Source organism: Xenopus tropicalis, chromosome 1, assembly GCF_000004195.4.
Source record: "Xenopus tropicalis strain Nigerian chromosome 1, UCB_Xtro_10.0, whole genome shotgun sequence".
Classification (NCBI taxonomy): Eukaryota; Metazoa; Chordata; class Amphibia; order Anura; family Pipidae; genus Xenopus; species Xenopus tropicalis.
The window spans coordinates 131,861,867-131,878,838 of record NC_030677.2 but is presented as its reverse complement, the minus strand read 5'-3'; the positions used below and the strand labels follow the sequence as shown (position 1 = coordinate 131,878,838).

The window sequence follows — 16,972 nt, the reverse complement described above, 5'->3', positions numbered from 1 at the left end:
ATATTTTACTTAGCCTTGGAGTGCTCCCACAACCCCCTTTTTCGGTGTATTTCAAATTTGAGCAGAGTTCCTCTGCAGGAAGAATGGCTTATGGTTGTAGCACCTCACACCTATCCCTTTTAATGGTGGTCTTATGCCTTTAAAAATGGATGTTGGTCTTGCTCGGATTAAGCCTGTGTAACCAATGCTTTGGTCTTGGCAGTCTCTCACCAAGGTCAGGAGGTAGATAGTTAGGCCCACCATATGAGGTTTATCTTGATTTGCAATGGTGGTTTTCTAATTTTATGGTCATAACTAGGGTTGTCACCCCTGCAGGCGATGGACAGGGGTGGGCAGTAGAGATGTAGCGAACTGTTCGCCGGCGAACTAATTCGCACAAATATCGGGTGTTCGCAAGTTCGCAAACTTTTAGCGATGTTTGCAATTTTGGGTTCGCCTTAGCTGGAGCCAAATTTTGACCTCTCACCCCAGAGCCAGCAGATACATGGCAACCAATCAGGCAGCTCTCCCTCCTGGACCACCCGCGGACCACTCCATCCCAGCATTCTGCCCAGCCATTTTACATTCTGCCTGTGTGTGCTTGATGAGTTACCATAGGGAGAGAGCTGTGCAGGGGTTTGAGGGACAGTTTAGGTAGCTTTGCTGACTAGTGATCTACTTTCTACTGCTCTGTATGTAGCTGCTGTGGGCAGCTGTCCTGTGCTGATCATCTGCTGTAACCCAATAGTCCTTGTAAGGACTGCTTTTATTTTCTGATTACTGTTACTCTTCTTTTCATTGTGTACTGCAGCTCCGTCTGTGTGTGTTGGAGACAGGTGTGCTGCTCATAGTAATGCACTAAGCACCAACCACACATAAACATCATTTTTTTATTTGTGTTTTTTTACTTTGCTACTGTAATTTATAGAGCCGAGTGCTATTAGTCTAGCTGTGTTGGGGACTGGTGTGCTGCTCCTAGTAGTTCACCCCCAGCACCAACCAGAGATCACTTTTTTTTTTTATTATTAATTTTTTTTTTTTTTTTTAATTTAAGTTACTGTTCTTTAACGTGTCCAGTGCTGTTTGCTGTTATTCATAGTAGTGCACCAAACACGTTACACATAGGGGCACATTTACTAACCCACGAACGGGCCGAATGCGTCCGATTGCGTTTTTTTCGTAATGATCGGTATTTGGTGATTTTTCGGAAAATTATCGCGACTTTTTCGTTGCCATTCGAACGTTGCGCAAAATCTGCCGATTTTTTTGTAGCGTTAAAACTTGCGTGAAAAGTCGCGCCAATTCGAAAGTTGCGCAAAATGTTGCGATTTTTTCGTAGCGTTCGGATTCATTCAAGCTTCAGTATGGTGACTTTTCTTGGGCCAGGTTGGAGCTGCAGGGTGCCATTGAGTCCTATGGGAGGCTTCCAAAATCATGCTAAGTCTGAAAGTTTCGCCCGCTGCTTACGAGCGCTCAATACGAAAAAGTCGCGACAAGATACGAGCGAATCGTAATGGCTACGAAAAACTTTTTCGCGCAAAACGTATTGGTAACGAAAAAGTCGCGACAATTTCCGAAAAGTCGTTAAGGCGCCGAAAAAATCGCAAAAAATACGAAAAAGTCACAAAATGTTCGTTTTCCAATCAGAATTTTTCCAATTCGGATTCGGATTCGTGTCTTAGTAAATCAGCCCCATAGTAGTGACATTGCATTGCAATAAAATCACCTGAGCGATGTTTTTCCACCAGCAATAATATATTCCGTATCCACTACTGCAGCGTTTTGTCTTTGCGTGTGAACCGGCCGTAACCTTTACACGACTTGATTGGCATGTAGACGCCGGACGTTTTAAAGCAGTTTATTACACAAGTTTAGAAATGTAGTGTGATTTCTGCCCTTTACAGCACAAAACGCAACACTGTGTCAACAACGTATTTTTCAGAGAAATTTTTGCCCTTGATCCCCCTCCTGCATGCCACTGTCCAGGTCGTGGCACCCTTTAAACAACTTTAAAATCAGTTTTCTGGCCAGAAATGGCTTTTCTAGGTTTTAAAGTTCGCCTTCCCATTGAAGTCTATGGGGTTCGCAAAGTTCGCAAAAGTTCACACTTTTTGGCGGAAGTTCGCGAACGGGTTCGCAAACTTTTTTTGTGAGGTTCGCTACATCTCTAGTGGGCAGTGATGTTACTGGGGTGGGGAATAGGCAGGGCTATGATGTCACTGTACAGGACTATGGCACGGCGATCCCCCGATCGCCACAACGCCACATTAATCTCAGAGAGTCCTGAGGTTTTGAACCGGACAGCTCTTCCAAAAACTGGGTTGTCCAGGTCAAAACCAGACACGTGGCAACCCTAATCATTACTGTCACAGAGAAAGTCAGGGGGGGCCCATACATTGGCAGAAAAGCTGCTGACTAGTACTGAAGGGGCCAAATCAGAAGCTTAAATCTGCCAAAGGCCCATTTATCAATATTCTGATTTTAGTAGTTTTAGAGCTTTTTGAAACCACAGATAATAATTTCACTAAATAATTTCACTAAAACCCCAAATGTCGTTATCAATTAAAAGATCAGAATAGAAAAAGCACCAACAAATTAAAATGCAGAATGAAAACAACAAGGACACAAAAACCAAGATTTTTTTGTGTTTGTAAGAATTTTCCTGCGCTTACAAATGAAAAAACCCACAAATAAAATAGATTGTTACGACTTGCCTAGGAGAGCTCCAACTGACTTTTATATGATTTTGACAGCTTTTAGATGGCATAGTTTAGCTTTTTTTGTGGTTTCTTCCCTTAATAAATCACATTTTTTTTTAGTTTTTCGTGTTTTTAGAGCTAGAAACCACGCTTCGTGAAAATGAAAAAAAATATATAAACATTAGTTAATGCCCCCCCCCCCCCCCAGTGTATGGCCAGTTTTAGTATGCTGCAAAAGTGACGTGGGATTATATAACAAAAGGTTTCCTGAGGTCAGGTAGCCCGTAGCAATTGGATTTTATCTTTTATTAGTCAAACTGCACAAGACGTATTAATAAGCATATTATTGCTTGGAATAGGTTACAAGACCTGGACAAGTTAGAGCCACTAACTTAGTACAGCCATTAGGTATATTTGACCCAGAGTGTTAGGCACTGTGCAATTTGCTACTGAAATCTTAAATGTGAAGAAACTTCCATGAAAATGATTGGCTATGTTGGCCTTGTTATAACAGCAAACGATCTTCTAGTGCTATTAAACCTTCAGTAGATTTTATGAAGGTTTTTTTCTATTTCTGTAATATTACTACAGTTTTGTCTGGATCATTCTGCCTAGCATACGCCACAGAATGACAAATGGATTGATGCCAAATACACATTTTATGATACATTTCATTTCATACATATAAGAAAGTGATTGCAATAATATACTGAGTCCCTTCAAGAGCTCTTTTAATATGAGAACTCCTTTAAAGCCAAAAGACAGTCTATAAAAGTAAATAGATTATATATTTTTTTCATTATCAATTATTATGATGTGATAAAACATTTAGCTGTTCTCTAGAGAGTTGATATTATAGCCCTGCATTTAGCAGTCCTGTCAAATGCAAGAGGAACAGCAACAAAATATATTAATGCACCTCTATTCTAACCTAACAAGTTGGTACATGCACAGACTGTACTATACATGTTGCGAGGAGAGGGGGAGATCCTATATCTGGTCCCTAGAGCAGCACCAGAGACAAATACTGCACTGATTAGAATGTCAGTCCCCTCCTAAGTGCTTCTGTTTCATTTCTTGCCATTCATATTTTAACAATATTTATATAGCACTAGAATATTATATGTTAGCCTAGTGGACCTTTCAATTTAGTTTTTAGGGTTTTTTTCAGTTGATATTACTACAGTATAATCACCTAAACTGTTGCCATATATAGTTGCATAGTTACATAGTTATATAGTTAAGTTGGGTTGAAGAAAGACCAGAGTCCATCAAGTTCAACCCTTCCAAGTAAACCCAGCACACACAAACCTATACTGACCTATCTATACGCTCACATACTGTGCAGAAACTATATATACCAATATATATATATATGCTAATATCATGTGGTTGTTCCCAATATACACCATTTATTTTTGACCTAATAAAATGATCTGCCTTTAGTTACCACCTACATTCAAATGTCAAGCAGTCTGCTAAACTACTTAGAGCCTAATTTATAAAGGTGTAGTTTCCCACCAAAGCAAGGTGTAAAAAGCATTGCGATTGTAATGTCGAGTTCAACTGCTAAAGGATGGAAACAGTTGTTGGACAAATCAATGGGCATTGATTTCATTTGGACAAGTACAAGCATAGTAGAAGTTTTTGTGTGAAAGTGTATGTAAAAGGTTGTGTGAAATCAATGGTGCTTATTGCTGCACTTTATGCAGCTTTTTTTAAGCATTTAAAAGCACTGAATTCTATGCCAGGTTACACATCTGCCAAAATTTATTACACAGCGCTATAACTATAAGTAGTTTTACAGTGTACAATGGCATTAGTTGGTAATGTAAATAGATAGTATTGTAATGCCACCTTATACAGCCCTGTGACTTAAATCTATTATACTTTTAATACTTTATGTTATGCTATAACTGGGATATCCAACCTTTTTTACTCATGAGTTGTAAAAAGTTCTAGTAAGCCACACAAGCATAAGAAAAGTTCCCCGTTGATGCTAAATAAGAGTTGTGATTGGCTATTTGGTAGCCCAAGTTGAACTTCTAGACTTGCAGGATCCTCTGTTTGGAGCAAAACTGTGTCTCTACGCCTCCAAGCCAGAAATTTAAAAATGTCCACCTACTTTGAGGCCACTGGGCACAACATCAAAGGGGGTGGTGAGCAACAAGTTGCTCATGAGCCACTGGTTGGGGATCACTGTGCTACAGAATAAAGTGTCTGACTATGGCATCATCAAGTTGGCTTTTTCATTTTTTAATCTCCCATTAACATATTTAAAGTGTCACAATTCATCATCTTTTCTGTTCCTGGGAAGGAAATGCCTATAACAGACATAAGCGCCAAATGAATAACTATGTGGTTACATTAGCCATACCCAAAAGTCTAAATTCTTGCCCTGCACTCGGCCCAGGATATCTATTGTCATTAAGCAGAAAGTGTCAGGCACATATTCGCAGAAAAAAAATCTATTTAGCAAGGTGTACTATATCTGTGTGTACATGTGAGGTTATAGTTCTGAAAACAGTAATTTATGCTTAAAACTTACGATTCACAAAAGTGCCCTCTTCTGGACTATTTTTATAAGGCATACATTTCCCTTGTAGCAGTGTGTAAGTATCTTTGCAAGACGTGCATTCATCGTAGTCTGGCCCTGTGCATGAGTCACAGGCTCTGTAGCAAATATCACATTCTTTGTCTATATCATCCGAGTAAAATCCAGGTCCACAGTCAGTCACACATTCCCCCTCTGTAGTGGCCAAACACAGATAAATATAAATTAACACACTTGTAAGGAGGTGAAAGTAGTTTGTGTTAATGGTTAAATCATAACCAGTTTGACTTAGGTGGTAGCAATCTATAAGGTTGATCAGTGAAGTAATAAAGTTGATTAGTACAGAAGTGGAGTAAAGGAAATGGGAAGTAGAAGTAAGCTGGCCATTTTGGCAGTGTAAGAGAGAAGGACAGAAGTCCATGTGAAGGAGAGGATAGGCTGGAGTGATTATTGCAAACTTTGCTGCCATAATAAAAGCCGCCACCTGGTTAAGCAATCGGATTTTTCATTTCATTGGTCAGAACTTTACACACTGCCTATGTCTGACGCAAGTTATTATATATACATGTGTACATTAGTTATATTGTTGATTTACAACTGAGACAAAATGTTAATAGTAACCTTAGAGGATAAATAGGACAGAAAACAAAAAAAAAAGCTCTTTTATTGCTTTTATAACCATATAAGGGCTGATTTATCTAGCAGGTTTGTCTATATATTTTCCATAACATGCATGTATTTATTTTATTCATGTTTATTGCATTTGAATGGCTCTATGAATCTGGGGGTACCTAAACAATTACATAGCCAAGCTGTATGAGCAGCATTGACTGATAGCAATCTTGTAATATCTCTGCCTCCAGTCAGTAAAAACACTGGAACTTATGGAGCTTACTATAAGCACAGGGGCTGCATGAGAAGGGATCCGAATGACCAGCAGCCAGATTACACTGGTTTATGTTTAGACATTGACAGAATAGAAGTAGATGTGATTAGGGCTACAGCCCTAATCGAAACTGCCTACAGGTGGTTATCAGAGTGTCCTTCCTGTAATTCAGAGATTTCTGGATAATGGATTTCTGAATAAGGGATCCCACACCTTAATTTATAAAGAATGCATCATTTATACTGTACATACCAAGGAGATAAAAACCTTCTTCACACTCTATACACTGGTCTTCTGTGCAGCTGAAGCAGGTCTCAGCACAGTCAATGCAGCTCATTAAAGAATCATTACTGTATGTATTTTCAGGACAAACATCATAGCAGTACGTTTCATACCTAGATAGAGAGAGGGTCAATAAGAATTTTGCATGATTTCTGTAAAAAGCATTGTCAAGAAGCTCTAACTACTGTAGAAACCATGAACAACCGTCAAATAAATATGTGTAACAAAAATTCTGGATTCAGTGCATCACCAGTTTTTGTAATGTAATTTTATGCAAACTAAAAATATGGTAGATGGTAATATAATGATATTTATAATATTATATGAAAATATCCACTTACAAATAACCATCTTAAGTTTGTTTCTCCACAAAGCATATACATTTGTTAAAGTGGTAAGGGGGGTCTTTACACAATGCGGTTGCTTCTTGGAAAGCCTTGGTCATGTGGGATACAAAAAAATCATGAACATGCTCAAAGCACAAATGCTATGTAAAATAAAGCTGAGGTGCAGCTACAAGCCTACAAGCAAAGGATTCTACTCAAGCTGATTTGTAGGTGTTATATAGTGCAACCATATGATGTAGAGATTTTGAATTTCTAGAATTATGTTTAAATTCTCCACTCTAGGAAAAGGCAGAACATACAGGAGTTTGTATAGAATTACAGAAGCCTTGCTCAGTTGACAAACCACCTTGAGTAGATAAGTAAGCTCTTTATTTAGAGCTATATATTAATATCACAGGGTCAGTAGACATTATCTTAGTATGCCTTAATGTAAAATAGTAACAATGGCCTAAGAAACACAAGCTCATACATATAATGTTAATGCTATACTTAAATGATTTAGTATAGAAAACTTACATATAATATCCTTTAATGCAAGAGATACAACTTGAAGGATCATCTAAAATAAAAACAGATATGTCATTAATGTAGAGAATATGGAAACATAAATTATTTCTAGTGGTACATCTGAATTTTGTTCAGGAAATTCACCTTTGGAATACATAAGCATTGTGGGTAAAAGCTGGGCACTAGCATAGCATATACTTGCACCTTCTGTTCTCATAGCATCTATCAGGGCCGGATTTCTCTTCTGGGCACCCCGAGGCCGCCCCTGTTGGTGCCCCCCCAGTGCGCATGCGCGAACGCAGCCGAGAGTGCACATGCGCTCTTTAAACTCCCATAGGGAGCAGTGGGGAGAGGTCCCAACTGCTCCGTATGGGAGCCAAACTTAAAAATTTTCTTGCGGCGGGGCGGCATGCCTCCCCTAAGCTTCTGCCGCCCTAGGCCCGGGCCTTTGTGGCCTCTCCACAAATCCGGGCCTGGCATCTATACTTCTGTACACACACTCTGTAGTGAATACCTTCTTTTTAAACCATGACAATGGTACTTTGTGATTTCTGGGTATGTGTTTTACATATATGGAACACACTGCACACACTGCCTTAAAGGAACAGTAACACTAAAAAATAAAAATGTTTTAAAATAATTAAAATATAATGTACTGTTGCCCTGCACTGGTAAAAGTTGTGTGTTTGCTTCAGAAAGACTACTATAGTTAATAGAAATAGCTGTTGTGTAGCCATGGGGGCAGCCATTTAAATTGAAAAAAGGAGAAAAGGCACAGGTTACATAAGAAGATAACAGATAACTGTGTAGAATACAATGGGAATCTATGTTACTTATCTGTTATCTGCTCAGTAACCTGTGCCTTTTCTCCTTTTTTCAATTTAAATGGCTGCCCCCATGGCTACACAACAGGGTATTTATATAAACTGTAGTAGTGTTTATGAAGCAAACACACAACTTTTACCAGTGCAGGGAAATAGTACATTATATATTAATTATTTTTATACACTTTCATTTTTTGGTGTTACTGTTCCTTTAAAACAGTTTTTATAGCTTTGTATGTAAAAGGTTTATTTCCCCTCAACCTAAATCATTTTCTGTTGTGTACAACTCAGTTAAGTGTTTGTTCCAAATTGTCTTTTCTGAAATTAGTTTTTACCACTAACTAAAACATTCTTCCTCAACCCAACAATTTCAGCTTAGTATTACCACCTCTTGTTCCCAGCCTGGGACCCACAACTTCCGTGACTTGTTTCCAGTCAAAAAGCGACTACATATCTGTAAATATATTATGAGATCCAATCCTAAAGGCAAATAAATGTCAGAAGTGCTTACATATTGTGCCGGGAAATCCCAAGAACAACAGCAGGATAACTAGTCTGACAATATTTGCACAGAACTGGAATCTTGTTATACGCTAAGCAAGCATAACAAAAAATATACTGCAAATGTGTGGATTAAACCTAAAAAGCTCTGCTACAATTAGAACAGATCATTTAAATATAGGACCTTTGGCGAAACAAATTAGTACAGCGAGTTCTGCCTCCCAGCTAGCTCCAATTTGTTTTAATACTGATCTTTATAAAGGTGAAAAGCAGCATACATTTTTCACATCCTCCCTCTCTACTGTTTCTAATGTGAAGTATATGGATAGTAGATGTCACTAAAGAATTCTGTGACCATATAAAGCATGGGGCCCAAAGTTGTATGCTTTTATACAAGTCACACAAGTCTGAGGTCTAATATCTTTAGAATGTCTCTTCTGGTACATAAAGTTTTATCATTTAGTGGTAAAGGTGCATTGATTGAATGCTGCTGGGCCCATATAGCATACATTTTACATATAAACAGACCACAGATAGTGATGAGCAAAACCAAGTTACCAGAATGTCACCAAATGCACTAGAGTCAACGAGCATTTTCTTGCCACATTTTTTTAACACTTGTGCCAAATGCATTTGAATCAATAGATGGTTTTTCTTGCGTAGTTACAGTACACAGTTAAATTGTTAGGTTGAAAAAGATACACATCCATTAAATTCAACCTTTTATGTCCTGCCAAAGTGTTGATCCATAGGAAGGGAAAAAACCCCATCTGAAGCCTGTTCTAATTTGCCTCAGAAGGAGAAAAATTCCTTCCTGACTCGAAGATGGCAATCGGACCAGTCCCTGGATCAGCTTGTACTAAGAGCTATCAAACCCATAACCCTGTATTCCCTCACTCACTAAAAAGCCATCCAACCCCTTTTTGAAGCTATCTAATGTATCAGCCAGTACAACGGATTCAAAGACAGAATTCCACCCTTTCTGGATTTTAAGATGGAACCTCCTTTCTTCTAATTGGAATGGGTGCCCTAGGGGCTGATTTACTTACCCACGAACGGGTCGAATGGAGTCCGATTGCGTTTTTTTCGTAATGATCGGTATTTTGCGATTTTTTCGTATGTTTTGCGATTTTTTCGGATTCTTTACGAATTTTTCGTTACCAATACGATTTTTGCGTAAAAACGCGAGTTTTCGTATCCATTACGAAAGTTGCGTAAAAAGTTGCGCATTTTTCGTAGCGTTAAAACTTACGCGAAAAGTTGCGCATTTTTCGTAGCGTTAAGTTTTAAGTCGCAAAATGTTCGTTTTGAAGTCGGAACTTTTCCAATTCGGGTCGGATTCGTGGGTTAGTAAATCAGCCCCCTAGTGTCTGCTGGTCTACTGGTAAATAAAACGTTTGAGAGATTATTATATGATTGCCCACATGTCACCTCTTAAGCGCCTCTTCTCCAGTGTAAACAGACCCAACTTGGCCAGTCTTTCTTCATAACTGAAACTTTCCATACCCTTTACCAGCTTAGTTGCCCTTCTCTGGACCCTCTCTAACTCAATAATGTCCCGTTTGAACACTGGAGACCAAAACTGAACAGCATATTCTAGATGGGGCCTTACCAGTGCTCTGTAAAGGGGAAGAATAACCCCCTCCTCCCGTGAATCTATACCCCTTTTAATACAGCTCAAAACCTTTTTTGCCCCTTGCAGCTGCTGCCTGGCATTGCTTGCTACAGCCAGGTTTGTTATTGCACCAAAGGCAATAAAGTCAATGGACCTTTTTTGCAAGCTTTTTCTTTCACATGAAATAATTGTGCTTAATAATCCCTAATTACATAGTGTTTCACAGAAGTCTGTAAACTGAGGATATGAATATCAGTTGGGGCACATACTATGAATGTAACTATTGTATATATGTATATTTTTATTTATATAGTACTATTTATGTATGCAGCACTGCACAGCAGAACAATAACTTAATAGAACAAACAGGAGGGTAATTACAATAATAAATGCAACAAATACAATAATCAATACAAGTAAATAAATAAAAAGTACAATTGCATCAAATATTCCACAAAAGTAAGTGACAAAGAGGTCCCTGCTTCATTGAGCTTATAATCTAATTGGGAGATGTGGGGCATGTTGGCCTAATGTGGGCATTGGAATTGTGAATAGGTTAAGTAAGAGAAACTAAGCTGCTATTTTTTTTTACCCTATTGAGTGATTTCTGCACTTTGATTCCATTTGTGATTTGTATTTAGCTCTAGCATTTGATATATTTTCTATCTTAGATACATAGAAACATTTAAAAAAGAAAAGACATTTATAATTAATTTTAGTATTTATTTGGGAAATAAAGGCACAAGTGTTGTGTAGTACAGCTAAAGGCCAGACACTTGAGAAAGCCACGTATAATAAATGCAGGAAGCATAAAGTGTCTAAATTAATTGCTGCATGCTGCTGATGAAAAGTTATCAGTATATCAACTATATTAAATGATTTATTTAGAATTGCTATAGCCCACAGCCTTATTTATATGAAGTTTCAATTACGCTGTCCGGCTAGGTTAAGTTTGGCCTTTGTGGCTTTAAAGGGGAACTTAAACCTATTTTTCAAAAAAGAAAAACAAATTTTAAGCAACTTTACAATATACATTAATTTAAAATTGTCAGTGGTTTTTTGTAAATGTAATTGCTGTTGGAAGCATTTTTTTATCCCTTTCTTGTAAAAATGTGAGTTTAGCGCTTATGGGATTTTTAGAAATTTAAGTATTTCATGGTAAGTTCCAACCATTGATAAATACACTTCTAAAAATCCCATCGAAATTAATAGAATGTGGTTGAGTTTTTAGGCATTTTGCTCTAATCTCACATGTTGATAAATCTCTTTGTTGGTGTTTCCTTCTACAAAATGAGAAAAGGCAGCAAGCATGCTGTGTGTGTTGTGAAACAGTTGCCTTGAAGTCAAGTATATATTTATAATCACTAATACTATCACCCCCTCAGGGAGGCATAGTACATTCTTCTACTTTTTTTTCTAAGTGCAATTATTCTATGGACCAGTGCCACAATAACAAAGTGCCACTGGTATATTGACAGCTCTAATGGTATTTATGTTTTTCTAATTAAGTTAAAAATTGATTTGTCCAAATTTACTGTTTGTCAGTGATTGAACGAGACGCTGATTTCTAAACAGCTGAGTGGCTTATTTTATTCTGGTATATTGATCTATTGATATAATGGTTTACTCTACTTCTAAGCAAATATTTTGTTGCCTTCCCTCCAGAAATATGTTATTTCATGGAAACTGGATATTGAATGGAAAAAAACACAGGTATGAGATTCCATTATCCCAAAAACACATTATCAAGAAAGTTCTGAATTACGGGAAGGCCATCTCTGATCAACTTCATTTTAATTTAATAATTAAAATTTTTAAAAATGATTTCCTTTTTCTCTGTAATAATGAACCAGAACCTTGTACTTTATCCCAACTAAGATATAATGAATCCTTATTAGAGGCAAAACAATCCTATTGAGTTTATTTATTGTTTACATGGTTTCCTAGTAGAATTAGGCTAGGAATCCAAAGACCCCTTATCCGGAAAACCCCAGGTCCTGAACATTCTGGATAACAGGTCCCATACCTGTACTCTAAACTTTACACCTGTTAAGAATGAAATTGGAGCACAACAAACTTTTTTGTTGGTAATTATTCTGTTCAAGCTATAATTGTTCACAAAATATACATCAAAAATGATGTGGTGATCTCATAATATCCACTTTCTGTGCCTAATACTCTAAACACAAGAGACCATGCAGTAATAGGTGCATATATTTAAGGTATACAGGGAGTTATTTTTTTTGCTCTGATTTTAAAGGTGAAAAATATGCAAACTTAATTAGGCAGGCATTGTTACAAGTTCCAGTCACTAGATGGCAGCAAGGGCTAGGGAATTTACAACTCCTTGACGAAATCAAGGAGGAGGGAGATTGCCCTAGGAAGTCTATAAAAGGGTGTTAGTAGTTGGCCCAGGTCTGCTTGCTGATTAAAGGGGAGGACTGATGACACCAAGGGCCCTGAGGACTCATTTTTTGTTTTTTGAAAGATTGAGGTCATGCTTTCAAGTCACCTCTGAAGGAAATCCAGAGTCTTAAGGCTCACCTTTGCCCGAAGGCTAGGGTGTACCCCTTTGTCCCTAACCCCAGGCCAAAAGGCACTTTCTCCAGGGGGGCCACCAAACTTCTCCCGAGGATCTAGAGCCAAGGTTCAAGGAGGACAAGAGCCTAATGGCCACACAGTTTTCTCCTAGGCCTTCGGCAGCAGACACATGAACTGCACCCCAAATTCCAAAGTGAAAAAGATGTATAAAAACACTTTAAAAAGGGTGCAGGGTGACAAGACTTAGTAAAAGTGCTTAAAAATAAGTGCCATTTGTGCCTTGGTAAAAATTTTCTTGCTTAACCAAAAGGCCCAAGCAAAGAATAAAATGCAGCTAAAAGTGCTCTGTGCTTGTGCTACTTAGCGAGTCAGGCACCTCCGGTGATTCACCCCACATAACCCACAGTCTAGGGGTCAAATTCAGGATGCAAAGAAATTATGTGAAAAATGGTATAAAAAATGATGCTCCCAATGCTATTTTTTAATGCAGCTTTATCAAGGGAATTCCTATTTTCCCACAAGTATTTTACTATCAGCTATACCTTGACATAAATGCATTACTCAGCTTTAGAGCTATGTATACCTTGTATGGCAGTAAAATGGTAAAGTATGATATATTTAAAAGAGAATTTTACTATGGGCCGTTATAAATATTCCCCTTGAACTTTCCGACTCCCAAGGGAACATTTTCCCCAGATGATCCCTATAAATCATGCACATCCCTAGCTGTAGCGGCATTCTTGCATAGAAGCACTGTTAGTGGGCAGGGATATACTTTTTATTAATGAATGTATATAGAGTACATGTATATGCTGGATTGTGGCTAGTGTGCAGAAATACACAGAGGTGTTTTTACTATTAAAATAATTTAAATTAAAATCTTTTTCAAAGTGCACTGCAAATGATAATACTGCATCCCTAAAAAACTATTGACAAAGGAGTTTACAACACTACAGGTCCCCCTGTACCCAAATGCCTGTTACATCTACTTATGAATAAGTTGCAATGATAGTATTTAGACACCAGGGAGCACTAGAACTAACACCTAACTTGAGATGGTATTACTTTTAAGTCCCCTTTGTGTATTACACCTACACACATCTGCCATACAGTACCCTAGTACTGTATCTGGTGCCACAAACATCACTGAGACAGAATCGATTCAATTTGCAGCCACATTGATGCAATTGATAAGCATAGGGACACCGTTTACCAATACCAAAGCAATCTAGTGTCTGCAATGGTAAACTGAGCGCAAGTTGCTATGCATACTATATTGTGGGCACTCATAATTTATGTTGCATTTCTGGAATATAATATTTTTTGGTGGGAAACAATTCATTGGAAGATTGTGCCAGAATTTTCCTCCTTGCATTTGGCACATACTTTGTAAATGAACCATGAGTGAACTATGGCTCAAACAATGGCATTTCCACTTTTGAACATCAATTGAACATTATTTTGTATTAGCAAATAATACTTACATGTGTAGCATTTGCTGCACCCTATTGTGCATGCCACACAGTTGCCAGTGTCCATGTCTTCTGTTTCTCCTGTACAGATACAAAGCAAAGAGCAGATAAACTCCTGCACTAAACGAACTCATGGACAACACCAAGTTGTAATACATTTGGCTATGACAAGTAAGGTTGAATCCCATTTTCTTTTTAGTGGAGGGAAGGAGTGTTGTAAGTAATATAAACATTACATATAGTAACTGCCCAGTGAAGTTTACATTGCAAAATACAAATACTGTTCTTATTTATACATTCGTAATTCTATTACGATAGTAATTACGATAGTAATCTTAAACCAGAGATCCTGCTTCAGATCCCACTGGCATTCTTTGTGATTCTGGACATTTGATTTACTGATAGTATTTATTATACTGTGTAAAAAAATGAATGCCAGAAAAACGGTATAAAAAAACTATGTAAAATATATGGGAAATTTATCAAGGTGTGTATATTTGACACTGCCTGGATGCCGTGTTACACGATCATTGACATTTATTACACAGCTTGATAAGTGCACCATTTTGGAAACCTGTGATGCCTGGTAGTGTATGGTGCATTTTGTCACCATTTTTTTTACGCAGCATGATAAATAGGCCCCTTAGTATTCCTAAACATGACTGCTGTGAAATGTTTGAAATACAAATGCTTCATTTACTTCCCAAGCTGGAAGAAATTCTGCTGAAATCATCACCTGGGTATTGGTCCTGAGGCAGAAAATAACTCCCCCTAGTGTGACGAACAACACAACATGTAATAAAGTTCCTCCAAAAGATTAGGAATTGTAAACACTTTTCTATTAGCCCAGAACTATATAATTTGACTCCTTGGTGGGGCCCACCCTTCACTTCAAAGCCTTACCCCCAAGAACAGAGGAAAAAGAGTGGATACAATAGCAGATGTTCCTGTTTCGGGCACTAGTTTCATTACCTTCAGGACATGCTCGCTTCTGGCAGACGCCTTTGTCTAAATGGAAGCCTTCCAAACATCTGATGCATGTAGAATCTCTGTCACACAGGTCACAGTTGGGTGGGCACTGTATGCAGGTGCTCTCTGCAGCGTAATGACCCTGAGGGCAACCCTCTCTGCATTCCCCGTTGTACAGGAAACGCGTTATTTCATTTTTATCTTAAGAAAAGAAAGGGGAGAAAGACAAAAAAAGCAAGACATTAACATAACCTTATTTAGCTCTATTTACTTACAGCTGTTGGGCATGTGATGTCTGCGTGAATCTACAAAGCTGTCATTAATTACTCCAGCATCCACCCTGCCTGTACTTCCTTCAGTTCAGAAGAGACTCCTTAAGGTTAATAAGGTTCACTTAATATTATCCTCTGCTTTCCGTTCAAGCAAAGACATGCACAACTATTCCTACTGCTCCCAGGTATCATCAAAATAACACCCAATCTGCTCTTTTTTTTTTTGGCTTATGTATGTGTTCATTTGCAGGTTGTAAAACATTATTGACTCATCAGGGAAACATTTCTTTTTATTAAAACGGGAACATGCAACATGTTTAGAAGATTAGCCAGCCTGAAAAAACATGTTTCAGAAAAAAAGGTATGTTTTTCTTATAGAATCTAAGTAATCTAACTATGATTTATTGCAAGGAAAAAAGAAAAGTGCAGCATTTACAGCATCCCAAAGGGGCGGGACCACAGGTGACGCAAGGATTTATTCCCAGTATAAAGCTGGGCAGGAAAGCATTTGAAGATATTTACTGTCCCCCTCCTATTTTTTGACGTGTTTAAATACCACAAGTTAATGATGAATAATAACATGAGTTATTAATAAATCGTGGTTCACCTTCAAGTTAACTTTTAGTTTGTTATAGGCCAAATCTAAGCAACTTTTCATTTGGTCTTCATTATTTATTTTTTAGGGTATTTAAATTATATGTCTTCTTCTTCTGACTATTTCCAAGTTTCAAAAGGGGGTCACTGACCCCAGCAGCCAAAAAATGATTGCTCTCCGAGACTACAGTTGTAACATTATTGTTACTTTTTATTACTTATTTTGCTATTCATGTCCTTTTTTTATAAATATATCAGACTCTCATAATGAAGACTAACTGCACATTGTCTCAGAATATTATAAAAAAAAAAGTTAACTCAAAGGTCATCAACCCCTTTAATTCATGTTTTGAGCTTTATGTAGTACATAACGTTGGTGCATCAGTATATTTAGCCCATGTAAAACTCCACCAGCCTCTATGCTCCTAAGAATAATAGCCATAACAGCCCACTTGTCACATACTGTAGATTGTGGGTACTTCCTGACAAAGGACTTATCTCATGGAAACAAGGTGAGAGTTACAGTACACATGTCTGCAAACAATGGAAGAGTGGGGGAAACCTGGATACAAATCTTGCACCCAAGTCCATTCTTCTCTAGTTACACCACTGTGTAAGACACCCGGTTGCAAGACTTTCCACCATTAAAAGGTGCAGCTGCTGAATAAATTCTGCAAACTAAACTGAACTAAAATCTCAATATTCTCTTTGCACTCAGTTCAGTTTTTAGCAGGCAGTAACTAGAAGTGCGAGGTCTCACTAGGTACAGTTGGTGGCAGCAGTGCTGCATGTGCCTAGATAAGGTCCAGGACTCCTTTAACAGTGTTTGGTTTAAATGTAATTTATTTCCTTAATCCACAGCTAATTATTTGACTAAACATTAGTTATAGGGTTTAATTATGATGTTAAATGTGATCAGCTCTCAACAAT

At 37.8% G+C, this 16,972-nt stretch overlaps 1 protein-coding gene across 1 annotated transcript in view; it reads right to left on the bottom strand.

Annotated features, from left to right (window-relative positions):
- pcsk5 (proprotein convertase subtilisin/kexin type 5) overlaps positions 1-16,972 on the bottom strand; it is a 246,229-nt gene that overhangs the window by 37,181 nt on the left and 192,076 nt on the right. Inside the window, exons 23-27 of the mRNA XM_031890895.1 lie at positions 15,180-15,377; positions 14,220-14,288; positions 7,264-7,306; positions 6,371-6,513; positions 5,227-5,427 (exon numbers count right to left, since the gene is read on the bottom strand). Coding sequence (XP_031746755.1) covers positions 5,227-5,427; positions 6,371-6,513; positions 7,264-7,306; positions 14,220-14,288; positions 15,180-15,377 — 654 coding nt within the window. The remainder of the gene's footprint in view (positions 1-5,226; positions 5,428-6,370; positions 6,514-7,263; positions 7,307-14,219; positions 14,289-15,179; positions 15,378-16,972) is intronic.